Here is a 27,799-nt window from a genome sequence, read left to right on the forward strand (position 1 = left end):
AGGTGGGCCAGACTACCTCACCACCTAAGTTTTCTGGACCACAAGCACCCTGCCTCGTTAGCATACAGTCTGCAGCTGCTTCCGCGCTGTCATGCCAGAGCTGACGTGTAGTGATGGAGATCGCACAGCCCACAAAACCTACAATAGCTGCTCCTCCAGGGCTGCAGAAGCCCACCCCACAGCTCTATTAGGATTCCTTCAAGGTCTAGAAGAAGCAAAATGCTGTCTTACAGTGGACAGAGCAATAATGTCTACCAGATACTGAGACCACAGTGGACCCTGGAATGCCAATGGTACCGGCTGGCAAGGCTTAGATTTTCCCACAGCCGATGCCTCCATCAACCCTACAGATTGGGGTGGACATCCCCACTATGGATGAGATAACGAGGCGTGGGGAGGCTGAGGAAGTTGCCAGAAACCATGCAGCACAGGAGCTGTGCCCTGGAGTTGCCCCGATGCAGGCTCCTCCTTCCCAGGCGTAGTCCAGGGCTAATGCCAGCCCACAGTGAGTGACAGTTGGGCGGGCACCTCAGAGACCCTCCAACTCCAAGCTCTGTCTGGCAGAGACGGAGGCCCAGACAATGGAAGAGACTCCATCCCCCGACCAGGCTGGCCTCAGTCACAGGTGCTCTGAGTCGGCTGAGCTGCTAGGCAGGTAACACATCTTACCTTCATCTATGTGACAGCCACGGACACATCCATATCTCCACTTTTTTTTTTTTTTTTTTGAAGGCACTGGGGCTCAGGAATCTAAAGAGCTGTTCCCGGGCCCCACAGCTAGGAGAGGTGAGGTGTGGATGAAGATTCTTCTGAGCCCAAAGCCAGGGTGAGCTGGAGCTGTCACAGAAGCAAAGAACCATCTACTTCCACTGCTCAGGACAGCCCACCAGCCCTCCGCTCCTGCTGCCTGCCGGCACCAACCTGGGGTATTGGCTGGGCATCCTAGCGCCCCCTTCTGGTGCATCATCACCTCGGCACGCTCCATTCCCATTTGAACCTACTGTGGGCCCACACTCACCCCCCACAGCAGTCCTGCACCTGCAGCTGACATAGGTTCCACCTGCTTCAGCACGAAGGCGATGAGGAGCAGGTGCTGGAGGGAGAGCTGAGGCCAGGCATGCGTGTATCCAAATCTCAGCCTGGGTTTCATTCCCAGCAGACGGAAGTGTTCCCCTTAAAGCAAAGTAACTGGCCAGAACCTTGATTTCCGCATCTGTGAAATGGACAACACAGGCTACGTGTGAGGACTGAGAGGTAACATGTGCAGAGCATCAGTAGAGGGATGATGTCACCGGCACTCAGCAAACGCTCACTGGCGTGGCCACCCTGCAGTGCACAGGGAGGGAAAGGAAGCACCCACAGCTCCAACGATCTGCCCCAGGATCCTAAGCTCGAGGCCCAGGAATCCCTGGCAGGTGCACTGAGGTCGTGTGTGTGCGATGCTTTCCCAAGGAGCACGTCTGTGGCTCTGCTCAGAACCCCAAAGCTAAGAACCACTGCTTGGGAGGTCTGCGGCTCCTGTCTGGGGGACCCTCCTCCCCTCCCTCTGCCCTCAGCCTGCAACATTCTCCCCACCACAGCCCCTCGCATACTCTGACATCTGGGCTTTCCCGGGAGGTCTGTGCCCACACAAGCTCCATCTCCTGCCCCTCTGGAGCCCAAGACTCGGGAGCGCAGAGCAGACCACGGTTCAGCAGGACAGAACGGGAAAGCAGCGTGCACACCAGGCCCCTTCCTTCTCTCTGCCTGGCCTTGGACATCAGCGACGCAGGAGGTGCCAGCAGAAGCTGAGGCTGAGACGATGCCCTTCACCCACCCGACACACACGACGGTTTGCAGGGCTTGTGAGAAACTCCCTCAGTTACACTGCGCTGGGTGCATGCAACCCCAACCACGCAGAAACAGATCCGGCTGATTTAGGACAAGGGAGATGCTGAAGACGTCACGGGTGGTTTGGACACCTCCTGGGGTGGTAGGTCCTTGTAGCAGGACTGCAATGCCACCAGCTGCCCTGTGTTGCCGCTGAGCCTCTGCCAGCGTGTACCAGGTATCCCCCTGCTCAGTCTTCCCTTGACCCTAAGAGCTTGGCATCAACTTCCCCATGGTAAAGCCCCAGGCAGGAAGCATGAGGACGGATGGGGTGGGGAGGGGAGGGAACGGAGGGCTCCAGGTTTACAGGCTTTGCAGGTGCTTGCGCAGACAAGGCACCTCAGGACGGGTTCTAAGGTCTTAAGAGGGCCAGGGATACACTTCTGGCTGTGATGTCCAAGGCTAAGGGCTCTTTCCCTCAGCAGCCACTGGATGCCCAATGTCAGAACCACAAGGACAGGAAGTGACCGCCCTACCGCTTTCTTAGGGCTGTTCCCACAGCGAGCCCCCAGTGGGAGGAGCCTGTCTTGGCAGTGAGAGGACCTGTAATGATCTGTTCCCAAGGGTCCCTCCTGCCCCGTCTGACATAAGACCTGGGTGGTGAAAGCAGCAGTAGCAAGGGCCAGAGGCTGCCCCAGAGGCTGGAGCTTCCCAGGCCTGTGGTGGGGACATCAGCCCTCTCCGCACACGCTTCGCCAAGGAGACGAGCAGGAGCATCGGGCACTCGTGGGCTCTGTGCCATCTGCTGAGCCCTCTTCCCTCTCTGCGCTGCAGTTTGCTTGTCTATAAAATGGAGCAGCACAAAAAAACAAATTAAAGATTTGCTTATTTATTTGAATGGCAACATTACAAAGACAGAGAGAGAGAGAGAGAATATGAATCTCCCATTTGCTGGTTTAAATGACCACATTGGCTGGGGCTGGTCCAGGCTGAAGCCAGGAGCCAGGAACGCCTTCCATGTCTCCCACGTGTGTGGCAGGGGCCCAGGCATTTGGACCATCTGCTGCTGCTTTCCCAAGTGCATCATCAGGGAGATGGTTTGGAAGTGGAGCAGCTGGGTCTAGAACCAGCACTCACATGGGATGTGGGCTCCACCTGCTGCACCCCAATGCCAGCCCCGAGCCCAGGCTCCTTGTGCCCCACGGTCCCTGCTCTGCGTTTGTGTTACACGCCAAGCAGCCATCCTAATCCCTGCAAACCAGCGACCTTCCGAGTCTCTCCTGGCATCTGGGGCTCCCGCCACCTAGGCTGCCACCCGTGCGTTCGAGGGGCTACAAAAATACATGGAGTAAAAATGACAAGAGGCCTGAGAGGTGTGAGAGGCAGCCCTCCTGGACGCTGGCCAGGAAACTGAGAGGCATCCTCTTACTGAAGCCGCACATTTCCATCAAGGGTGTTGTTGACCTCCATTTTAGGGATGAGAAAACTGAGCTCAGAGAGAAGGTAACCCCAAGCTGGGATTCTGACCCATCGTGGCACAGGTTCCGTGGCTCACCGCAGATCCACCAGGGTCCTCAAAAGAGTGCTGGCTGATAGGGGACTGAGCCCCTGACTGGGTTTTCAGTCACTCAGCTCCGTGTGACCTACAGACAGGTGAACACTCCACTCCAGCCTGCAGAACCCATCAGCTAATGCCCTCTCCTCTCTGTCCCTGGACTGCACAGGACCCACACATTCATTGCAAACAGTTCCAGTAGTGGCTCCCTTACCAGCCTCTCTGTCCCATCACAACCCTGCCCAGAGCAGGGCTGCTGTCTGGGCCATCTGTGTCCCACACATCTGGTTCCGGGGACTCAGAGAAGAGATGCAGAGTGGGGGAGGCAGCAGGTGCCCCTGTCCCGAGCCTGGTTCCCCCAGAGGACTCTGGTCCAACACAGCTTCCTTCTGTCTGCACAGCCCTTTCTCTTCCCGTTTGTCTGCTCAGTGATAGTAACAGACCAAGTCGTCCCTGCCTGCTTAGCCTGCAGGAAGTGGGACAACTTTTATCTACCAGAAACCACCGAAGCCTTAAATTGCAGCGTGGATGGCAGCAGTGACAGATTAGAATTTTCTAAGTCAAAGCCCAATGTACCTCAGTCATGACTAAGAGAAGAACTGAGTTGACTTGCAAATAATTTACTGAGAAAATGTTGTGATGCGTAGTAAATTCAGTCCCCCTTGGCATGGTTTTGTGTTTTTTTTTTTTTTTTCCTTTTGTTCCCCTCCAGCAAAGTATTAGTCTACTTAATTGATTCGCAAAGACTTCCTGCTAGGCCTTACCACCGTGAGCAAGTGATGGATGCAAACCTGGAACCCATTCAAGGGCATGACGGACAGTTCATTCCGAAATTTTAAAAGGGGTGGAGGGGGAAAAGCATGTAGAACCACATGGGTTGTATTTCCTCCAGCCCAGGAAGACAGAACCAAACAACAGGGGGAAAATCATCAGTGACAACAGCTAATGAATTTTAAATACTGATTACAAGAAAAACTAATTTTCTAAATTAGCCCCACAGATACAGGTTAAAAACGGAATTGCTGCCTCCTCAGAAATGCAAAACCGAGAGAAGCTCACACAACTCAGCCACACTGGAAGGTCATGTCCACAGTCTAACCACCACCAAGAGCGGCCGAGCTGCCCCTACACACCCACACGACCCCGCCCCCCAGAACTGCCCAGCTACGGGGTTGCTCATCAAGTCTTCATCTACGCCCTGGTGGGCACACCTGTCCCCTGGGCCCCCCTCCCCACCACCACCACGTGCTGACCTGAGAGCTGAACACAGAACCTATAGAAAGCTCCTTGCAGAGTTCCTGATGTGCAGGGAGCTGGCCATGCCTTGTGCAATTATTATCCACCCCTGCACTACATGGGGGAGGTGGTGTGCTCGCCCAAGTCCTGCTCCGGCCTCTACTCCTTATTCAAGGCCCGGCCTGTGTTAACAGCTGGGAGCTGGGACGTGAGGCCACACTACAGAGGCAGCGCCTGTCTGGGTGCAAGAGCTGCTGGTGGCCGAGCGGAAGGGTCGCCTGTGGGAGGGACCAGGGGCTGGCTCAGCAGCCCTCAGCTGCCTCCCCCCACCCAGTGACCCAGGGATTCTTTAGCTGGTCCTCATCATGCCTCTGGCCTCAGGCTGGCCCTGGGCCTCCTGTTCTGCTGGCTTACACTTGACATGGGTCCTGGGCACCTGCCCCCACCCTCAGTCCCTGCTCCTCCTTCCTGGTGTTGGAGCTGACAGACGGAAGTGACAGGGTGGCACAGGAAATACAAACAGTACCAGAGCAATCAGGAGCCCGTGTCTGCACGCGGTCCCCAGGTGCATCACTTTGTAACCTTAAGTGTCACCCAGGGCAGGCTGCTCACCCATAGCAGAGTCCTGCGCGAGTCACTGTCTTCTCCACTATACAAGGGAGGGTCAGGTGGCAGAGGGCACGATCCTTACCAGAGCTGATCTTGCCCGGGCTCAATTCCTGGTTCTGCCACTTGCTGTGTGGCCCTGAACAAGTGAGTTAACCTCTCTGTGCCAGCATTCCCACATGAGGTCACTGGAAAGCGGCGTGTGTGGAGAAAAGCAGCGTGTCCTGTCCTCAGGGGATCAGAGTGGGTGAAGATGGCCGGACCCCGGGTGCGCACAGGTGCGGCAGGACCTGCCTCGATGCCCCCACCTCCAAATGCGTGGGATCCACCAAGAGCAGCAGCCTGGGGATGCTGGCCACACCACACCTGCCATAAGCATTGGTCTACTGCTCCTAAGATTCAAGAGGAGATGGCAGCCACTTCCCAGCCGGCAGGGCAGGGGGTGCTGGGTGCCAGGGGACGGCAAGTGAGACTGGTCACCGCAGAGCGAGTGCAACACCTTGGGGCGCATCGCTGGCCGCAGTCCAAGCACTGGGCCTTGGAAAGGGGTCAGGGCTGGACTCAAGCGTAAATCATCCCTGCACTGAGGACGCTAGGACTCGGGCAGGCAGGAAAGGCTTTTATTCCATCCGCCTCACCTCCTTAGGATGGAGGTGAGAAAAGTGCATTTCTCTTACAAGCGGAATTCCAAGATGGTGAGCTGAGACCCTGGGACGGGGCTGAGCTGCGGTGACTTCACGTGACAACAGGAACCCCCGACACTTGAGGAAGGAGGGACTTTGTCCATGGAGCCAGGACGATCCCCGCCCCACCCAGAGGTGACTCCAGCACCATAAGGTCACTTCCTGTCATGGCTTCTCCTTTTGCCAGACTGCATAGTGGTCCCTGATGAAGTCTGGGCACCTGGATGGGGCTCAGGGAGGTAGGGATGTGGAGACAGCCTGGGAGTCTCCATCTGGATCTTGAAGCGAGGGAAGAGGTGGGGCAGGTGACAGAGAAGTCTGTCCAGAAGCAGACACTACGGGGCAAGGGCGTACGTGTGTGCTGGGGACGGGGGTTCCTGGATTGCTGGTGATGCCCGTCACGCTGCCCACCCCAAGGGGGACGTGGAGAGTCCCGCCTGGGCGGCCGGGCGGCGAGGGCAGAGAGAGCGCCATTCTGGGAGCCAGGCCGGCGGCCGTGGCTGTGCGGTGGTGCTGTCCTCTACAGCTCCTGGGCCGGCTGCTCCACAGCCTGCTCCTCCGCCGGCTGCACGGCCTCCTGCACGTAGACGATGAACTCCGAGGCCTCTCCGCCCTGCGTGTACACGGTCACCGTCTCGATGCCCTCCACGTCATCGGAGGACACCACCAGGTGGTGCTGCTCGGCCAGCTCCACGGAGGCTTGCTGGAGGGTCTCCTGGATCATGACCGTGTGGTTGGAGCTGGGCTCCTCGTCGGTGACCTGGGGGAGGGCAAGAGAAAGGTCACCCAGGTCCGGTGGTGACAGCCACAAGGGAAGAGAGCAAAATCACACTCACAGGCGACAGAGCAAGTAGTACATGCCAGGAGCCCTGTCCACGCTGCGTGGAGCCCTCTGCCCAAGCTCATCTCACGGATAAAGCACAAGTCTCTGTGACGCTAAGCAACATGGGTAAATGGTGGAGCCCAAGTTCAAACCCAAAGTCAAGCTCTTTGCTGGCCATCAAGCTGCCACCAGGGCTTCCGGGGGTGTGGGAACTACCTAATGAATGGAGGCTGGAAGGCACTGTGGAGGCCCCCGCTGCAGCACAGGGGTGTTGGGGAACCAGGTCTACGCACCCACACTCCGGGAGGTCGGCTCTTGAAGGGGACAGACCGCGTGAGACAGGTTTTCCCCAGGTGCTGTCCATCAGCACTGATGCTCCCCCTTCCGGAAGCAGCCTGCCTGTGAGAACTTGATGTCACAGCGAGGGCAGAGGCCTAGCGAGCATCTGCGGGCGCAGAGCACCTGCTGCCCTCAGCCAGGCCTTTCTCCACAGCCCCAAGCTGACAGACTGCAGGCCAGGCCTCGTGCCAGCTCTTGCTGACCTCCCATGGTCTGCGCTGGTTTTGATCTTGAGAAGAGGAATAAGATATGTGAAAGACTTAGAGAGGTGGAGCCTGGAGCTGGCGGATTAGAACACAAACACAGGAGGAGGGAAGGTGCTGGGCTGCTGAGCCGGGGTGGGACACGAGAGTGCTCAGGGGGATGGAGGGGTGTAGGGCCCGCGCATGTCCAAGGGGTGCCTGTGGCAGGGTGGAAGGAACGCATGCCTTGTCCTGCACTAACTGACCTGTGGCCATCAGCTCCTCCACGTATCAGCTGCAAGGCCTCGGGAAGCACCTCCCCTACCTCCCTGTCTTCCCATTGTAAAACAGCGACCAGCTTGCCCACGTCAGAAGGCTGCTGGGGGTGGGGGCAGGACTGTGGCCCAGCAGGTCGAGCTGCCACCTGCCAGCACCAGCATCCCATATGATTCCTGGCTGCTCCACTTCCAATCCGGCACCCTGCTAATGCACCTGGGAAGGCAGCAGGTGTCCCAAGTGTTTGGACACCTGCACCAAAGTGGGAGACTCAGATGGAGTTCCCGGCACTGCCCTGGTTGTTGAAACCATTTGGGGAGAAATAGCAGATGGAAGATTTCTCGCTCACTCTCTCCCCTTCTCTGTAACGCTGCCTCTCAGATAAATCTTTATTTAAACACAACAAGGCTGCTGTGGGAATCACAGGAGACGGCGTTTGCAGACTGGATCCCTCATTACACCCCTGCCTTTCAATCTCTTCACGCATCCAGTGACACTTTCCTACGCAGCTGTGACCTGGAAGGCATGGTGGCCCCTCAATCATTCTCCCAACAAACTTTCATCACTGCCAGCCACCATTAGACTGAGAGCCCGACGGGGCAGGCAACATGCTGTCTTGCTTTAGCTGCCTCCCTAGGGCCAAGCTCGCCACCTGCCTGGCACACAGCGGTTCTCAGTGTTGGCCACGAGATGACCCGCTAAGCGCCCAACTCCACGACAGGCACTCACGCGGCGTCACGGTGGAGAGTCACAGTCGCCCCGAGCAGCTCAGCTCGGGGCTGTGGGGCTCTGCGCAGCTGCTCCGGGAGGACGGGCTCCAGGCAGAAGGGAGGGAGCAGGGATCCCCAGATGTGGGGAGCGGCAGGTTTCCCAGGTAGCCTGAGGTGACTCAGACTGGGCGGCGCCCCACTCCACAAGCCATCCATCTGCGATGGGCCATGATGCCAAGGGCCCCATCAGCTCAGAGGGTCGCATTCCAGCCCTGAGATCATCCCAATACTGGGAGCGAGAAGGCACATGTCAACAGCTGGGTGGGCCGTGTTTAGTTCAGAAAGGCGGAACAGGCACCTCTGGGTGGGCTCTGGAGGCTCCCCTGTTGTGGACACGGAGGAACTTTCTATTTGGACTGACGGAAGTCACATGATCTGTGCAGCTACCAGGTGGAATCACTGATACATTAAACTGGACTTCCCTCCTCCCTCCTCCCTCCCTCCCTTCCCTCTTCTTCCTCCACTGTTTGTTTCACTTAATGGGGAAAATGTAGCATGAGCCAGGCTTCAGAATTAAGCGCTGGTTTATTTTACTAGGAAAGACAGTACCTGACAGGAGACTGGGTGATGGAACAAGGGCACGAGCCTCAGCCATGTCAGGTTCCTGTTACCCTGCTTTCTTTCAAGGGACCAGTACTGCCCCACCCCCACCCCAGCCCACCTAAGGCATGAAGAGGCCCAGCCTGCTTCTGCCACGTGCTCCATCACCCACCTCTGCGGATTTATTTTCTCGGAATAAATTCAGACTGGCTGCAAACTCGTGCCCTACCTCTCTGTTCTGCACCCCTTTTTCTTACATTTGGTGCCCTGGGTGAGGAGGGAGCAAAGGATCCGGCCTTTGGGTTAGAGCTGTGACTCCCTTCCCCCTTTTTCCGCAATCTCTCCTCTGGCTCATCGATTCCTGTGATGTGATGCTGGTGCCCTGCCCACCTCTTACTTAGTTCTTTCCCATCATCTTCACTTTCCTTTCAAGAGAGAGACGGTGGAAGCGTGGGCCTGGGAAAACCTGGTGGATGACTGAGGGCCTCCCCTTGAATCTTCTACCCCACCCCCCGACCTGAGAAGCCGGCATCTCGGGAACACACAGCCCTCCACTCACTCCATCCCCCCACTCTCGAGCACCTCCTCTTCCTCTCACCAGCAGCAGGGGCAGTCGCCGCCTCTCCACCCTCCTCTCCCCTGAACTCTCTTTATTCTGCCCTCCCCACGGAAGGACAGCCTCCCTACAGGCCCCCGCCCCACTCTCTCTCCCTCATCCCACTCTGCCCTACGCGCCACAGGCATGGGTCTCTGTGATCCTGAGTCCAGAGACCATCCTCGGCAGGTGCAGCGGCAGGTGACAGTGGCTCAGGTGCCACATGTCCCAGACAGTTAGATTATTGTCCCTAGCCCGTCCTGATCAGTCTAAGGCTGATGGCTTAATCCTCAGTCAGTCCCTTATTCAAAATAAGCATTCGAGTGGCTTAGTCTATTAGCACAGGCTTAAAATTGTTCTCCACAGTAGCAGTAAGGCTTCCACAGAGCCATTGTCCCGAGGCGGGCACCCCTTTTCCCCAAGTGCTGTATCTGACATGTCATTCAGCTAAATGATAGCGTAACAGAAAACCTTCCCCTGTGGGACTCACGAGTCCCTCCGTCAGGCACCGCGTTCTGTGGTCCTGCCCACCTCAAGTGTTCTGGAATCCAGGCCGGATCACAGCCAGCACCTGGGCTCTCTGTGGGGTCTGCTGCTGCTGCTGCTGTGGGGCCGACTCCCGCCCAGATCCCCTCGTCCTGGGTGTCACCCTGTCACGGCCACTTACTGGGCAAACGACGGGACAACTTGTGCAGTGCCAGGCGGCCAGGGTGACTCCAGCCGCCTCGGTCTTGCTTGATCCCCACTTCCCTGCCCGTCCTGCCTTCTGCACCTCCAGCTCCCCTCCCAACAATCACAGAAATCCCGAAGTCTCCCAGCTCAGGAATCCCGCCCCTGTGTCACTCCCGTGGAGCCCCGCGGAGCCGCCTCGCGTGGGCTTTGCACCGTGATCCATTTCGGCACAGACCTCCCGACTAAGCCAGGAGTCTCCGGGAGCAAGGGCGGCCCAGTGCTCGTGGGCACACAGCAGGTGTCTACGCTCTTCTAGAATGACTGCTGTGGCCCAGTGTCCCCCCTCCAAAACTCACGCTGTGACTAGGGGACATTCTGGGGACGTTTGTGAGGTGACCTGGTCTTGAGGGCTCTCCCCGCAGGGATGGACAAATGCCCCCATCACGGGACTACGTGCCCCGGGACAGGACAAGCGTAGCCCACCTGCTGTCTCACATGTGCTCCCGCACCCTTCCCCCAGGCGTAGGCAGCGCTTGCCTGATGCCCTTGCCAGGCCCTTGGTCTTTCCAATCTACAGAACCCACTGCCAGCACTGGCATCGTAGTGCAGCAGGCCAAGAAAACACGACGCTGGCATCTTGTGTCAGAGCACTGCCCCGCTTCTGGTCCAGCTCCCTGCTAATGTGCCTGGGAAGACAGTGGAAGATGGCCCAAGTGCTTGGACCCCTGGCACTCACGTAGGAGAACTAGATGGAGTTCTGGAGTCTGGATTTGGCCTGGCCTAGGCCTGGCCACCGCAGCCATTTGAAGAGTAAAGTGTGGAGATCTCTCTCTTTCCCTTTCAAATAAATGAAATAAATATTTTTAAATTTTTTAAAGATTATTTTATTTGAAAGGCAGAGTTACAGAGAGAGAGAGAGAGGGAGAGAGGGAAAGAGAGGGAGAGACAGAGAGAAGGAGAGAGGGAGTGAGGGAGAGAGAGAGAGAGAGAGAGGTCTTGTATCCACTAGCTCACTCCTCAAATGGCTGCAGCAGCCGGATGCAGGGGCCCAAGCACTTGGGCTAACCTTCACTGCTCTCCCAGGCCATCAGCAGGAGCTAGATCAGAAGTGGAGCAGCCAGGACTCAAATCAGCACCTATATGGGATGCTGGTGCTGCAAGCAATGGATTAACCCACTACATGTCACAGTGCTAGCCCCAGAAATAAATATTTTTTTAAAAAATCCATTGTTGGGGTTGATGTTGTGGTGTAGTGTGTAAAGCCACTGCCTGGACTGCGGTTCAAGTCCCAGCTGTGAAAGGAGCAGAGGATGGCCCAAGTGCCTGGGCCCCTGCACCCACGTGGGAGACCTGGATGAAGCTCCCGTCTTCAGTCTAACCCAGCTCTGGCTGTTGTCACCATTTGGGAAATGAACCAGCAGAGAGAAGACCCCTCTCAGGCTTGCACTGTGGAAGCCGCCGCCTGCAGTGCCAGAATCCTGTATGGGCGCCAGTTTCAGTCCCGGCTGCTCCACTTCTGATCCAGCTCTCTGCTATGGCCTGGGAAAGCAGCAGAGGAAGGCCCAAGTCCTTGGGCCCCTGCACCCATGTGGGAGACCCAGAAGAAGCTCTTGGCTCCTGGCTTCAGATTGGCCCAGCCACGGCCATTGTGGCCATTTGGGGAGTGAACTAGCGATGGAAGACTTTCTCTCTGTCTGCCTAACTCTGCCTTTCAAACAAACACCATCATTTATCAGTCTCCAGCCTGTGGCATTCTGTTACAACAGCAGAATGGACTGAGTCACCCACCCACGGCAGCGCTGGAAGTGACGATACAGAGTCTCGTGGAGGAGCTGCAGGTTCCAGGCCCTGCCGCCCTGGCTCTGAGCCTCCCCAGGGCACGAAAGCAGGGAAGACAGAGCCTGTCCATGGAGAAGCCTTTTTGGCTCCCAAGTCCCAGAGGGCCAACTCTCTTATTGTACAGGGGGAAATCCCAGGCTCTGGTATCCCAGAGGGTACTGACTGCCCCGGGAGCCTTGCAGGCAGCAATGCTCTGTCAGGCGTAACATCTTTCCCTGTACACGGTGACACCTTGGAGCCACAAGCAGTGTGGTCAGCAGTGACCACAGCCAGGAGCTGGCGCAGGGCCTGGCCTGGGGGTGGACACCAAATGGATTTTCCCTGAAATCACTGAGTGAAGGAGAAAGCAGCAAACGCACACGGCGCTGGAGACACAGCCAAGCACAGCCAAGGCTCGGAGGGGGTACTTGTTTTCTCATGGCTAAGAGCCGTCCAAACAACCTGTAAGGATAGGAAGTGCCTGCCGTGAGCCAGGTGCAGCGTGAAACATCTCAGCGACAGCACTCGGTACTCATGGTGCCCAGAGCGCCCAGCCCAACATGGGGATGGGGATGAAACGGATACAAGGCTGCCCATCTGCACACGCCTACCCTTCCCCCTCCTGGCCACAGGCGGCTCTGTGCAGGCCATGCTCCTGCTCCCCTGGGCCCCTGCGCCTTTGGTGGACACAGCACCAAGCTCAGCCCAGGGGGACACTGCAGTGTTGGGGGCCACACACCCTCCTCCTGATTCTCCACTGGCCTCCAGCACTGACCCCGGCCCTGTCTCTCTCCAGGCTCTGTCTCCACTTTAACAAAAATGCACTGAAGCCCTCTGCTGCCAAAGCATGCCAAGCCTCAGAAACGGATGCTGGTAAGGATGCCTCAGACTCCCAGGGACCAGGCCGACCTGCTGCAGGAGCCCGGCTCACTGACACGGGCAGGAAGCCCAACAGGAAGACCACAGGGAGAGGTGGCCCGCGGGGAAGCTTGCCCAGGACGCCTCCTCTGGAGGGCTGCACTTGACCTTCCAGGCACACTCCCCCACCCCCTCTGAAACCTGATCCCTAAGGATCCTTAACCCTGGTGCTTCCCCGTCAGAGGCCACACCCACCCCAGTGTCTCCCAGGACCTCAAAGTGGCCCAGAGATACACATCAAAACAGGAAAAACAGAACCCATGAGCGAAAGAGTTGAAGGCATCTCATGGCTGACCCCATGAGGCGGCCATGAGAAAAAGAGCAATGTTCGTGGCAGCTGGGTACTGAAAACAACATTTTTTAGAGCAGCTGGTGGAATATGATACAGCACATATCTGCATCACAGCTTTCTCCCAGGGCTCTCAAAATACCACACAAACCCTTCCTGGTGCCCGAGCTCCCCACAGGCCTGTGCAGGGGGTCTCAGGCCACAGTCCTCAGGGGCCTTGGGGAGTCCACTCCTGATGGGGCACTGGAATCTCCAGGCTTTCAGCAGGCCAGGCTGAACCTGGCACAGTGCTTGAACTTGGCTCTCAGCCTATAAAGAAGTGGTCCACAGGAGCCACCACTGTGGTACCGCAGGTTAAGCCATCATTTGTGACGCTGGCATTCCATATCAGAGCACCGGCTGGAGTCAGACCCCACCTCCTGCCAGTGCATGTGGGAAAGCAGTGGATGATGGCTCAAGTATTTGGGCCCCTGCTGCTCATGTGGGAGTCCAGGATGAAGTCCCCGGCTCCTGGCTTCAGCCTGGCCCAGACCTGGCTGTTGCGGCCATTTGGGGAGTGATGCAGTGGATAGAAGATCAGTCACTCTCTCCCCTTTGCCCCGCATCTCTCTGTTGCTTAAATAAACGAATAAATAAATAAATAAATAATCTTTAATTTAAAAAAAGAAAAAGAAATGGCACATAAAGGAAGATAACGGTCCTAAAATGCAAAGACCCCAGAATGGAGCATTGTGGGGTGACATCGGTCTTACCCAGGGGGTGGGGGCTGCAGCGCCATCTCCCACCTCAGCACCACCACTGGGAGGTCACCTGCTCCAGGCGTCGTAAACATTTTAAATGCGTCCTAAGTAAGCAGGGCCGGCTTCCTACTTACTTCACTGCATCCTGGGGAACTGCCCTCCCTGAGGACGCATCAATGTCCACGGAAGCCCAGGAAGTCCACGGAAGTCCTGCCGCCCAGGAAGTGAAGAGAGAAGCCACTAGGTATCCTGCTCTGGCTGGCGCTCCTGTTGGTTCTCAGGACCTGCTAGGAGTCGGCCCCACACCAGGCCCCCTGAGGGAAGCAGAACTCGGCCAGGAGAACACGGTTGTCAGGGCACCAAAGCAGAATCAGAGAATCAAAGGAGCCAGGCTCCTGGGGCCGGTGTTGCGATGCAGAGGGTTAAGCCTGCGACACCAGCATCCCATATGAATGCCAGTTACTCTACATCCAATCCAGCTCCCTGCCGACGGCCTGGGCAAAGCAGCAGAAGATGGCCCAGGAGTTGAGCCCCTGCACCCACGTGGGAGACTTGAATGAAACTCCAGGCTTCTGGCTCCAGCCTGGCCCAGACTCCGCTGTTATGGCCATCTGGGGAGTAACCCAGCAGATGGAAAATCTCTCCGTCTGTCTGTCTGCCTCTCTTTTTCTCTCCCTCTGTAACTCTTTCAAATAAATAAAATAAATTTTTAGAAAACACAGACTCTCATGAGCAAACGGGCTGGATACGGGTGATAGGAGTCTGTGTGTATGTGCGCGCCTATATATGATACATGCGTGTGCATGTGAATATGCAGGTATGTTGCTGTGTTTGTGGATATCATGCACTGGTGTATATGTGTATATCTGTGAGCATGGATGTGTTTCCATGGGTTGCATGTACATGTGGGGAGTATGGACATGCGTGTGTACAGCTTTCCTGCGTGCATATGGATCTATGTGCATGGGCATAGGCAGGGTGTGGGCGTGGCTTTGAGGCCACCCCTGCACGGGCACTGCTCACTATCACCCAGTCTCGGCAAAGACCTGCAGCAGAACTCTCCCCTGCTCACACCTCTTTTCCACTTTATCTGCCTGCTTCTTAGGGTGCAACTTGCTCCCTGCATCCCAGCGCTTCTTCCACGGAGCCCAGCAGGCAGCCTGCCACCATTACAGTGTCCCCAGGCCCTGATCTCACTCAGCTCTCGCGCAGCCCCGGGGAAAAGCCAGGCAGCAGGCCTTCCTGCTCAGCCCCTGTGAAGGGCTGGCTCCGACAGGCTGAGAGCTTCCTCCAAAGGAAAAATGCAACGTGTAGGAGTTACACTGACATCTAGGGATTTGTTATTGTTCCTAGCCCTTGTCTGTATTCCTGCTGAAAGTGGGCTTCCTACTTTGTACCTGCTGAACTCTGTTTGCAGGAGCATTAAGTCTGTGACTATTAAGTAAATTAAAAATGTTATTGCAAAAATTAAGAAAGAAAGAGGAAGGGAGGAGGTATATTCCTAGAATAGTATCTATGAACTATATGAAAGCTGTTCTCTTTAATTAAAAAAAAAACATGTAAAAATTCCTAAAAAAAAAAAAATCCCTCCATGATGAACTGGGGGGCAGAGAATTCGAAGCCAAGGACACGCCTGTGGGGCCTCTGGTTCTCCTCCAGTCACTGGCTTCGTGTCACCCCCAGCATGAAGCCCAACCCCCAGCTGGACAGGCAAGGACCTCCCTGCCCTGCCCACTGCCTGTCCCCGTCCCTCACACACAACTTTGGCTCCTGAATACATCATTCTTCTGCGGCTTCCTCCTGGCCTCTGCACCATGAAAGGAGGAGAAGCGTTTTCCCACATCGGCCAAACTAAGCCACTGGGCAGCAGAAAGCAGTGTGTGTGGCCAGAACACCACATGCTTGCTGCGTGCTCAGGGAGCTGGCGCAATCCAGCTTGACCCAGAAAGTCCTCTAACTAGGAAAACAGCAGCCCCGCCCTCCATTAAATGTGGTCAAAGGGGAAGAGCAACATTCACAGAGTGTGCAAGAACCAAGACAGGTGAGCGCCGCCGGGGCCCGGACACGTATTTACGCCTCCACCGATGCCAGTCCTCCCAGGAGGAGGTGTCTGCCGCCTGTTCCTGTGCCCGATGGACGGGGGACAGGGGACCCTGTGTGCTCAGCGCGTCCCCCTGCACACCACGTCCACAGAGCCTCTGCTGACACGGGGCAGGGGCTCAACAAGCACCCAGTTATTCTAACGTGCACCCCAGGAGACACCTAGAACTGTCCAGGGACAGATCAGACAGCGTTCCCCGAGAAAGGGAAGGAGGCGGGTGGCAGCGTCCTACTGGCTGCAGGCATCTTCTGATACCCAGACAAGCCTCTTGTGCGTAATTCTTGACTGCCCAGGCCTCTCAGCATTCACACACTGAGGTTCTGCTTTCTGTAGGGCCAGGCACCTCACTCAGGAGGAGACGTGAGCCCCACCCGGAGACCCCCGCACAGAGGAGTGCTGGGGCTCCGGCAACCCCCTCCATTGCATGGCAGGTCTTTTCCTCACAGAAACGTCCCCACCCGCCCGCCTGCTCGCCCCACAGCCCGCTGAGTCCGCTTCCTCGGGGGCTCCAGCCTTTCTGGTTGCCGACTGCAGGTGCTGGATGAAGATGTGGCCATGGGGCAGGTGCGGGCCCTGTGTCTTACCAGACGCCATTTAGGAAACCTCGGGCTTCTGATCCCGGCTTCCTGCTAATATGGACCCTGGCAGGCAGTGGTGATGGCTCAAGTACTGGGGTTCCTGCCACCATGCGGGAGACCTGGATTGAGCTCCCAGTTCCTGGATTTGCTCTTGGTACAGCCCTGCCATTGTGGGCGTTTGGAGGCTGAACCAGTAGATAGGAAGTTCCCCCCTTTTTTCCCTTCCTCCCCCCAAATAAATAAATACATTTAAAAATGAAAAAGCAAGAAATGGGACAGGATGGACCCTCGCCTTTCCAATGCCACCCCGAGGACTCGCCCCCTCTGTGCCAGCTGGGGAACACTCTTCTCCCCAAGTCAGCAATCTGTCTGCTCCAGAGGTTTCTCTCCCTGTCTTTCGACAAGGGTGACCTGAGGCCCACAGGAAACCCCAGGGGAGCCCTGCTGGATAAGGGAGCAGAGGACGGTCCCCACCACTGAGCCACAGCCCTGCCCACGGTAGGGAAACCAAGCTCCCGGGGGAAGAGTGCTTGCATTTGTTGTTTGTAGCAATCACAGCAAACCAGGAGCCATTTAAGTCACTCGACAAACTGGCGATCCCTGCTCCTGCTGAGCACTGGCACTCACTCACGGGCTGACGTGAGCAGAGGCCCCAGGGACACCACTTCCCATCCATCAGATCCACACAGGCCGCACCCTGCACTGTTTGCACCCCTCTCTCAGAGCAGGAGGGCCGTCCAGCACCGACTCTGCTTCTGGGCTGGGGTCACCCCCGTGAGTCCCTCTCACTCAGTGCCCAGCCAGCCTCCATGTCAGCTCAGGCTGCAACAGCAAGTGCTGAGAACGGGTGGCTGACAGCAGGAACCTCCTCTCCCAGTGCTGGAGGCTGGGTGTCTGAGATCCAGCGCCAGCACAGTGGGCCCTGGGGAAGGGCCTCTTCCAGGCAGCGACTGCTGGACCCTCATCTCCCTGTATGGTGCAGAGAGAGGGGCCCAGCCCTCTCACTTCTTACTCAGGCATGGATCCCACTCACGAGGATTCCATGAATCCCATTAGGGACCTAAGCACCTCTCCCAAAGCCCACCTCCTAATGACGCACCACACTGGGGATGAGACCTCAGAGTTTGAATTTGGAGGAGACACAGTCAGTCTGGAATGCCCCCCCCCACTCCCGGGGCTTTGCTAGCAGCCAGAGGCTCTACTGTGAGCCACAACAATGCTGATTCCCATGATGCAACTGTGCGGTTTATTTAGGGACCTGGACCTAGCAATAAGCCCTCGTATGAAACACGCCATGTCTGATGCACCCCAAGCACAGAGCCTGGAGGACAGCCCGTGCGGTGCAACCTGCTTCCTGAACAGAAGCCACCAGAAACTGAGGCTGAACTCTCCACGCCAAGACTGAAGGAGCCGTGCTGTTTCCACAAAGAGGAGAGCTCAGATTCGAGGGAGGCTTGGCACGCGCCTGACACGGGGCTGACTCCTTCATTTGCATAATCAGATACAATCCACAGGACGGCCCCATGGGTAGATGCTATTATTTTAACATTTTGCAGATGAGGAAACAAAAGTTCAAAGAGAAGAAGGGCTTAACCCAAGGTCAGGCACTGAGGGACGGATCCAAGGCTCAAGTGCAGGAAGCCTGGCTCTATCGCCACACTACCGGTCAAACCAAGGACTCTCACTGTGACGCGGACCTGGGGCGACACCTACAAACGGGTTTCTCAGGAGACACCCCTTGTGCAGTCCACCCAGGGGAGGGCCTATGGCCCAGGCTCCCCAGGCAAGCACCCTCAGCAGCCTGGACATCCTGAGGGTGCTCCGAGCAGGTCGCACAGAAGGCAGCCCGGCCCCACGGCTGGGCCTCCTGCCACGTGATCTTGCGTTCATTGATGTGAATGCCTCTAAATGCACCCAACCCTTTGCCAAGCACTGGAGATTCCAGTCGTGGATGAGACCAATCTCCAGTGCTTCTCATGGCCCTGCAACTAGACAGGGAGCTAGGCCCCGTGGACAGCCTGCTGTGCCAAGCACCATGACCCGGCAGGGGTGTCTCCTGCTCTCCCATCTGCACCACTGCCTAGAAGGGACAGGAGAGCTTCGGCCCTGCTGCTAACAGCCCCGGCATGGGAGGAAGCACCACGGCGACCCCTGGAGGGGCCGGGACAAGCAGGAACCTGCAGCTGGGGTTTGCTTGGATGGGAAGCAGCTTGTCTGGGGTCATCCACTTCCAACAGCCTGCACAGGCAGGCCAGGACTCCTTATGGGCGATGGCCATCTGGCCACTCACTTGTCCCTCGTCACATGCCAGTGGCGTGGAGGGGATGAGGAGTGAACTTTGAGCTCCTCGAGGGACCTGGGCCCTGCTCCTGGGGAAACAGGAAGCACACAAGTGCCTCCAGGCCTTCCTTGGGCCAGGATCCTGCCTTGCAGGGTATCCCAGACACACCTGGCCTGAACAAAGGGGGCTTTGTTTCTCCTTGGGCTACCGATTTAGTGACGGTTTTCACGTTCCATTACCACAAAGGCAGCAGGGACCACAACCCAATCCTGCTTCTAATTGTGCTGAGGTCTGTCTGCCACCTGGTGGGGGAGGGCTCTGCTTTCAGGGCGCATGGGATCGGGGGAGGCCCACCTGGCGTAGCTCCCTACTGGGGGCCAGCTGTGCCATCCAACAACACAATCCGGGAGCAACAGCTCAGCATGCGCCCAAGTCCTGGGGAGCAGGACTCACGGGGCCCCGCCCTCGCTGAGAGCGCATCACTGAGAAGCCAGCCCCACTGCGCCTGATCTGAGGGCCGCAGGTGGGGGTCAGCTCAGCAGAGGCCCAGGGGCTCATGGGCAACAGAAAAGGAGACTGAGGTTGCAGGGAGGCGGCCGTGGGCCTGGGAGGTCATGGTGAGGTTCCAGTGCGAGTTTACTGGAGCCTTTTTAGGTCACTGGAGGGTTGTAGGTGAGGGCTGCTCTAATCTGATGATACCTCTAAAAGATCACTCTAGGGCCAGCAGGGTGGCACAGGGGCTAAGCCGCTGCTGCAACACTGGCATCCCATTTCAGAGTGCCAGCCCTCCTACTTCCAGTCCAGTTCCCTGCTAATGTGCCTGCAATGGCATTAGATGATGGCCTACGTGCTTACGCCCCTGCCACCTATGTGGGAGGCCAGGAGGGAGTTCCTGGCTCCTGGCTTTGGTCTGGATCACACCTGGCTACTGCAGCCATCCGGGGAGTAAACCAGTGGATGGAAGATATTCATTCTCTCTCTCTCTGTCATTCCCTCTCTCAATCTGTCTTTCAAATAAATCAATCTTTAAACATGCCACCGTGTTTTCCATGTGAAGAGTGGCTCCTGGAGCAGCAGGGGGTGGAAGGGGGCCAGGGAAGAGCAGTCCCAGCAAACCGGGGCAGGCACTGACAGCATGAACCAGGCTTCTCAAGTGCTAATGAGCACGGGCAGCGCCCAGCGGGTGGAACAGTGCAGGTCTGATCTCAGCAGGAGCCTGGGGCAGAGCCAATGCTGCTGGCCTGGGGCACACCGTGCCCATTCTTTTACGGACACAATATTTGCACACATCTATGCAGTGGGCTGTAACGGTGTGGACCGTGTCCACCCCAGGTGAGGATGAACTCAGGGTCATCAGCATCTCCTTCCCCTGGAGTTTCTATCCTTCCTTTACGGGGAGAACATTCACAGCCCTGTGAGCTTTCTGAGATGTCTGGGGCCTTGCCGCCGATCATGGACACCTGCGATGCCGCACAGCAGCAGAGCACACGCCCTCCACCCACCTCTAACACACTGGCGGCCACATTTGGAGTACCAAGGGCTGGAGACAGAGGGATCTCGGGCAGGTGGTGGTGGAGCCTGGGGGAGGTGCTGGTAGGTCAGATCTAGGGTGAGAGTCAGTCCTAGGGCCCAGCTTGGACATGGGAAGGCAAGGGTGCCACCTACAGGCGGGAAACCAGATGGAGGAAAGGGAGGTGAGGGAGCCCAGAGTTCTACTTGGCAGGCGAGGTGAGGGAGTGCTCCAATGGGAATGCAAAGCAAGGGCCGGCTTGAAGAGCCGTCCAGTGGCAAATCCAAGGAGAAAGGCCTCCTTATGGCTCCTCCAGAGTGGGGGGACAGCTCTGTCAGGGCCACTGCAACCCCAACCCCGGCCCCAAACTGTTAGTTAGGAAGTTAGAAGCATAAGTTGGAAGCAGCCCAGTATTTTACACTACAAAGTCGTGCCCAGGTGGTCTCAGCCTCCCCCCAAGGAAAGCTCCCCAGGACAATCCTCTCTGCTCAGCACCAGACCGGTCACTTGGCCTGATAACACTGGGCCACTTGCAGGCTGCCCCCAAGGAAGACACCCTAGGGGAAGTACCTCTGCTCCCTGCCAGGTGGGCTCCCCAGTCGGACAGCACTGCGTAGTGAAAGCGTGGGAGGACTCTTACCTAATTCACACTCAACAAACCCTCTGCACAAGAGAAGAGGGAGAAGCGGAAGGAGAAAAGGCTGGAAGAACTGGACCCCCTTCCCTTTTAGCCCCCACTGGAATACAGACAGTGCACTCAACACTCAGCCCCTTCCTGGTCTGCCGGGTGCATTCTCTCCATCAACCATGTAGCCTTCTTTCCCCCCGTCTGAATGAGTGGGCGCTCCCAGGTCCTGTCTGGGCACTACATGACAAGGGGGCATCGTCATCGCCAAGACCTTGGGTGCGACTTTGTTTCTGAATCTGCACACTGCAGGTCGCCACCAGCAATGGCAGACAACACGCTACAGGGGGTGTGAAGCAGGAACCTGCCCTCAAGGGCACCTGTGTCATTAGGAGCCTGATGTAATTACGGTTGGCAGAGCCCCAAGTAAACTGCATGGCAAAGTTCTTGAAGTGGGAGCCAAAACTCCGAGCCCGCAGTTGAGAAGTGGCTACCGCGGAAGGGCTACGGTAAGTAATCACCAAGAGTTGGTATTCCGCAGGGATCCAAGGGAGTGGGAATTGAAAGATAAAGCTGAATTGTGGGTGCCTGAGAGGAACCCCCTCGATTGCCTGCAGATCTAACATTCAGTCATCTGAATACGGCAGAAGCACAGTGGAGGCACTCGGCTCCCTGGATGGGTCCTGTTCAGGATACACGTGACTCCTGGCACAGGTTTTCCAAAAGCACTGGCACCCATCATGACTGCGATGGGCCTGTGCAGTCAGCAAGTGTAGTGTGGGCGTGGTGCCCCCACCATGCCGGGCGGCCTGACAGCAAACACAAGTGGTTACCGCACCGCTGCTAATCTCAGCTCTTTTCACATCATACATACGCATTCTTAACCTTCCAGGCAGATTCCTTGGAGAATCACACAATGACAAGAACGAGAGGCCAGCAAAGTAAACGATGCTGAGGCTGAATTGCAAGGTTTCGTTAGGTGCCAGGGAATGCACGCCTGTTGCTGCGAGGTCACACACGCACAGGGGACATGGAAGGAGGGCCGACAAGGTGGGGAAGGGGAAGGGGCGTGGGGACAAGCGCAGGAGACCAGCTGGCCGTGACGCCCCCTCTCATCTCCTCCACGTGGACAGCACTGAAGTCAGGGAGAGATCTGTTTACCTATGAGTCAAAGAAAGGCCTCTGTGGAAACAAGAAAGGAAAATCCCATCGACTCAAGTGTCATCTGAGCCTGAAGGGATGACAAGAGAAGGAGGGCTTTCACTCAGATGTGACAGGGCCAGGACGAGAGGAAAGACCTCAGCTCAGTCCTGGTTTAGGACAACCTGGATGGCTGGGCCACCCCACACCACCTTCGTCCCAGGGGGAGTCCCTCGGCTCTCGCTACAGTCACAATCCAATTCACGGAAAACACTGCTTCTAAGTGCACCATAAATACAAACGTACATACGTATCTACCTCACGTAAATCACTCCCCAGGCCCCTCTCCTCATTATCCTGCCACGAATCCTATGAAATGTTCAGCATCTGCCCTCGGAGGCGGGGAGGCTGGTTCTGGGCCCCGCGTGCACGTGGCTTGCAGGTCCGAGGCTCCACGGGAGGTGCCCCTTCTCCCACCCCCAGCACGCCCTTGACCAGACGGACAGCTGGGAAGGGACCCAGCATCCCCGCTGACTCAGGCTGGGAATGGACCTGCACCTCCGAGTGAGGAGGCAGCTGGTACATGCAGTCTCTGGAGAAGCAGGCCGTACTTCCCAGAATAACAAACTCCAAGTACCAAGCAGCAGTTCCAGCACTGACAGGCAGCCGACGTACGTCTTCGGCGTATGAAAACGGCTCCTGGAGCGGCCTCACGGACAAACGCTGCTCACTGACCCAGGAGGAAGCTCTGCCTGCTCCCGTCCTCCGGCCCACACTTCCTCAACCTCACCTTCCAGTGCCAACCACGGCGGGGACACACCCGAAGGCGACGAGGGTGGGGTGGGCGCAGCTGGGAGCAGGTGGCGTGTTGATCCGGGCAGAGCTGGAATGCGTGCTGTCTCAGGATGCTGCGATGCGGTACATTATAAACTTGGAGCTTTACTGGGCTCGTGGCTCTGGAGGCAGGGAGACCACGATGCGGGGCTGCGTCTGCTGGACGCCTTCTTGCAGCGCGACATGCAGGAGGCATCACGTGTTCAGAGATGTGCGAGATGGGGGGCGGGAGCCAGGGGAGAGCGAGCGAGCGAGGCAGTGCCAGCCCACCCTCAGATAACTAACGCACCCCCAGGAAAGCAACTGGAATGCACTCGTGAGGGTGGTACCCCCGATCTCATCTTAAGTGCCCACCCCTCACTGCTGTTACAAGGGCACTGAAACAGCAACAGGAGTGAATTGCGGTCACGTTGGTTTTTTTGTTTGTTTGTTTTTTGGAGGAGAGGGGAATTCAAACCAGCAGTTAAAGCAGCAATCTTGGAACTCAGGACCAGCTCCGCCCCAGCATCCACCCCTCCCTAGGGGAGCCCTCCTCCCTCATCTGAGGTCTGCAGGTGCCAGGCCCCCTGACTGGTTCTGCTTGCTCCTTTTTCCACTGCTCTTTGCACCTCTAACAAACTGTGGAAAGTGACTTATTTATGAAATGTACAGGGACTAGCCAGCTTCCTTTTAGAAATATATCATGCAAGGAGCTCCAAGACGGTGGAACAGGGAGGAGCTCACACGGAGGACTGCACAGATATTTTGTGTGGTTCGTGTGGCAGCACAAATACTGTCCCCACTGGGGCTAGTGCCAGGCACTGGTCTCCTTGGAGGAGAGGAGGTGAACGTGAGAACACAACCGAGAACAAACCTCCTCTCTGATTAAAAAAAAGAGAGAGAGAGAGATTGACCACACCCAACTTGGGTGTCCCCTGGACTCTCCCCTCACCCTGGAGCACTGCTCAGAGCTCCCTGACCACATCCAGCACACACCTCTGGGTAGTCACTGAAAGAGCAGACACTCCACTAATCCACAGATGTGCAGTCCAAAGATAAAAGCCACCACAGGGGGAAAAAATAAGTATCTCCACAAATGTGCAATAATAAACGCAGCAATTCAAGAAATGAGATAATGAAACAACATGACGCCCCCAAAACAATCTAACACTTCAATGCTAGAATGTGACGATGACAAGATTGAAGAAATGCCAGAGATGGAACTCAAAAAATGGATTGTAGGATCACTTAGAGCTAATCAGAAGCAAATCCATGAACTAAAGAAATCCATACATGACATGAATGAAAACTTTGCCCATGAAATTGAGATTTACAGAGAAATCAAAACAAAATATTGGAAATTAAGAATTCAGTGGAACAAATAAAAAATGTGGTGGAAAACCTTAAGAAGCAGAAGAAAGAATAACTGAGTTAAAAAGATAACTCTCTGGAATTTTACAGCCACACCTCTGACTTCTTGCTGATTTACAGGTTGCAAGTGGAGAATCCAAAGTGAGACCCTCTGTGTTGTCAATCCTACACAGTGGACGTTTATGGAGACATAACTCCGTCCATGTCTTGGATTGGAGCACAGGCAGTGCCCACTGTCAGGGTGCTCCCCACACACAGAGAAGGGAGAACTCTGCTGCTTTGCCACAGGGGCTTTAGGCTTCATGTTTCAGTGGCTCTACACACTCATTAAGCAGATAGAATCTCCCCACTGGAAAAAAAAAAAAAACTGTAACCAATCTCTGTAATAAAACAGCTACACCAGGGCCGGCGCTGTGGCATAGTGGGTAAAGCCGCCACCTGCACGGCAGGCATCCCATATGGGTGCTGATTCGGGTCCCATCTGCTCCACTTCCAATCCAGCTCTCGGCTATGGCCTGGGAAAGCAGAAGATGGTGGCCGGCGCTGCAGCTCAATAGGCTAATCCTCTGCCTGTGGGGCCGGCACACCGGGTTCTAGTCCCAGTCGGGGCGCCAGATTCTGTCCCGGTTGCCCTCTTTCAAGACAGCTCTCTGCTATGGCCCAGGAGTGCATTGGAGGATGGCCCAAGTCCTTGGGCCCTGCACCCCATGGGAGACCAGGAGAAGCACCTGGCTCCTGGCTTCGGATCAGCGCGATGCGCCGGCCATAGCGCGCCGGCCGCGGCGGCCATTAGAGGGCGAACCAACGGCAAAAGGAAGACCTTTCTCTGTCTCTCTCTATCCACTTTGCCTGTCAAAAAAAAAAAAAAAAAAAGAAGAAGAAGATGGCCCAAGTCCTTGGGCCCCTGTACCCACGTGGGAGACCCAGAGGAGGCTCCTGGCTCCGGATCGCACAGCTCCAGCCGTCACGGCCAACTGGGGAGTGAACCAGAGGATCAAAGACCTCTCTCTCTTTCTCCGCCTCTCCTTGTCTCTATGTAACTCTTTCAAATAAAAAAATAAATCTTAAAAAAAAAAAAAAAAACCAGCAACACTGCAATTTAAACGATAGGACCGCTGAATTCAGAGGCATTCTTGCAGCTGTAAGAGCCAGATACGCTGTGATCCCTTTGCTACAGGAGTGGGCGTTTACTGTCCTCCTGCTCGTCACTCTCCCCCCATTGCTCCCCCATCCATCCGACATCAGCAGCCTCTGGGAGCGAGGTGCTGGGCCACAGAGCAAGGATGGGACACATGCCTTCAAGGGGAGCATTTGCAAACGCAATCTCTCATGATGGATTGCAGCCCTGTGTTTGCAGGGAGAAAGAAGATTCTCTGACAGCGCCACCGTGAAGACACCTAAATTGTTTGCGCTGGTGGTACAGGAAGCTTATCTCCTCCTGCCTTGTCGCTCTGCCAGTCTAATGTGTGAGAAGCTCATCTAAGTGGTATCCTAACCCCCTGATCTTGTGGTATGCTAACCCCCTGACCTTGTCCATCACCGCACTGCCCGTGATGCCCCATTCATCACGTCCCCGCGGAGCAGCAAATCAACCCGGTTCTTAGAAAGAAAAGCCCAGTCACAGTCAGCAGCATCTTCAGGGGTCTGGTACACAAAGCATCCGAGGGCCCCCAAACACTGGACCAAGTGCTGGGCCCAGGGCAAGTGAGGAGCTTAGATTCAAAAGGCAACCTGCAGAGCACAAGCCAGAGGACAAGCTACAGAGCGATTCAGCCTGTGAGTATGGAAGCCTGCTCTCAGCCGAGGCAGGACCCCCGGCTACTGCAGATGGACCCAGGCAGCCGCCCCCTGCCGACTTCCACTGGGGCCCTTCTTGGAAGAAAGCACACACCATGCAGACATTCACCTGGAGACGCTGGGGCTGGTCTGTGGATCAAAACTCTAGAACTGTACTAGAAGATTCTAAGCCATCAGAGAAGTACTTGGCCTGAAATTCATGTTTCTCATTGTGCCCTGGGCACACTCAGGGGACCGTCGTGGAACAGCATGGGGGTCTACCCCAGACTCATCAAAGACAGACCTGAGAGCCACAGGGAAAAGTGTGTGTGTGTGTGTGTGTGTGGTTGCTGGGAAAAGCTGAGCTCTTTCCTAGGTAAACTTCTGCATGTTTCCTGTCGTAGAATTCAGTACTTCCGGGGTGTCAGGGTGCTTTTCTGGAATGGCTGCATCACATATCAAAGTGCCTGGTGTGAGTCCCAGCTCTGCTTCTGATCCAGCTTCCTGTTAATGCGTATGCTGGGAGGCAGCAGGTGATGGCTCAAGGACTTCGGTCCCTGTCACCCGCATGGGAGATGTGGACTGAGTTCTGGGCTCCTGGCTTTGACCTGGTCCAATCCTGGTTGTTGAGAACATTTGGGGAGCAAGCCAGTGGATGGAACCTCTCTCTCTCTCATAAATATATATACATATGTACACTGATATACATGCATATGTATTTATTTATATATGCAGCACGCACCTCTTCCAGGCTTCTACCCGAATGTCAGAGATCTTCCCACCAACCGCTCACAATACAGCCCCCAAAGCACACTCCCCACCCCTCACCTGCTTTCCTTGTTCTCCACTGCCTTCGGTCTCTGACTGACCCCTGACGCCGGGCTGGTTTTCTTACGTGTTAGCTTTTGCCCCACTAGAGTACCGTGCACGACAGTGACAGTGCCTGGAACCCCAGCACCTAGAACACTGCACGACCACAGCAGGCGCTCAGTACTACTCCACCAGCCAGCAGAAGAACGTGCAACTCAACAGCTGTTACGGTTTGCTTTTCAATTTTTCCCTAGGAACTTGAATTTGAATTCTAGGTTACATATTTCCTTGGTTCTGATGTGTTTACTGTTTTTTTGCTTTCTGCTTTTATGTTGTTTGCATAAGCCAGCCTAAATCTTTCCTGAAATGAAGCAGGAGACAGTAGAGAGATTAAGGTACAAAGATAAAAGGATGCTCTAATTATCCAGCATAGCACGCTAGCAGATGGTACGGTCTCCTCAGAGGACAGAAGGGGCAGTGAGCCAAACGGCATCACCACTGAATGGGCATGGTGACCCTTCCTCCACGCTCGCCGTTCTCTTCCCATCCGTTCCGTTTCCCGTGTTAATCTCAACAGGGGACATTACGACTTTCAAAGGCCAGCACCCTGGGAAATCCTCCCGGCTTCGGGCTGCACCTAAGAGCTCCACTTCCTGGAGGGGCCCGAGGCTCTGTGGGCTGCTTCCTCCAACACACATGTCTAACCGTGTCCACATCAACACATGTGTCTAACCGTGTCCACATCAAGCTCATGTGCCACCCCAGGGTTCTTTTGAAGGAAGGAATGAAGAGTTCCTAGCAAGTTCCTGAAGTATTTCTCAAACGTACTACGCCTCTCACCCAAATCATCCCCGCAGACAAGGCTCCTGGAGACCCCGTTCAGTAATAACAGCAGGTGGAAGAAGAAAACGCACCAGAGCAGACCAGTCGCACTCCAGACTCT

The 27,799-nt window shown here is 56.1% G+C and overlaps 1 protein-coding gene and 1 long non-coding RNA gene across 3 annotated transcripts in view; one reads left to right on the forward strand and one right to left on the reverse strand.

Annotated features, from left to right (window-relative positions):
* Nucleotides 1-1,114: 1,114 nt before the first annotated feature.
* LOC149126348 (uncharacterized) lies at nucleotides 1,115-6,449 on the forward strand. The gene is made up of 2 exons (XR_016236028.1): nucleotides 1,115-1,254; nucleotides 1,581-6,449. It is a non-coding gene; the product is annotated as an uncharacterized LOC149126348 (long non-coding RNA).
* Nucleotides 5,813-27,799, reverse strand: part of ZFAT (zinc finger and AT-hook domain containing) — a 205,569-nt gene continuing 183,582 nt past the window's right edge. For both annotated transcript variants that reach the window (XM_070075863.2, XM_070075861.2), the window contains exon 16: nucleotides 5,813-6,649. In XM_070075863.2, coding sequence (XP_069931964.2) covers nucleotides 6,410-6,649 — 240 coding nt within the window. In that variant the 3' untranslated portion in view covers nucleotides 5,813-6,409. The remainder of the gene's footprint in view (nucleotides 6,650-27,799) is intronic.

The sequence above is a fragment of the Oryctolagus cuniculus genome, chromosome 6 (genome assembly GCF_051225735.1).
Source record: "Oryctolagus cuniculus isolate XC-2025 breed Fujian yellow rabbit chromosome 6, ASM5122573v1, whole genome shotgun sequence".
NCBI classification, from domain to species: domain Eukaryota; kingdom Metazoa; phylum Chordata; class Mammalia; order Lagomorpha; family Leporidae; genus Oryctolagus; species Oryctolagus cuniculus.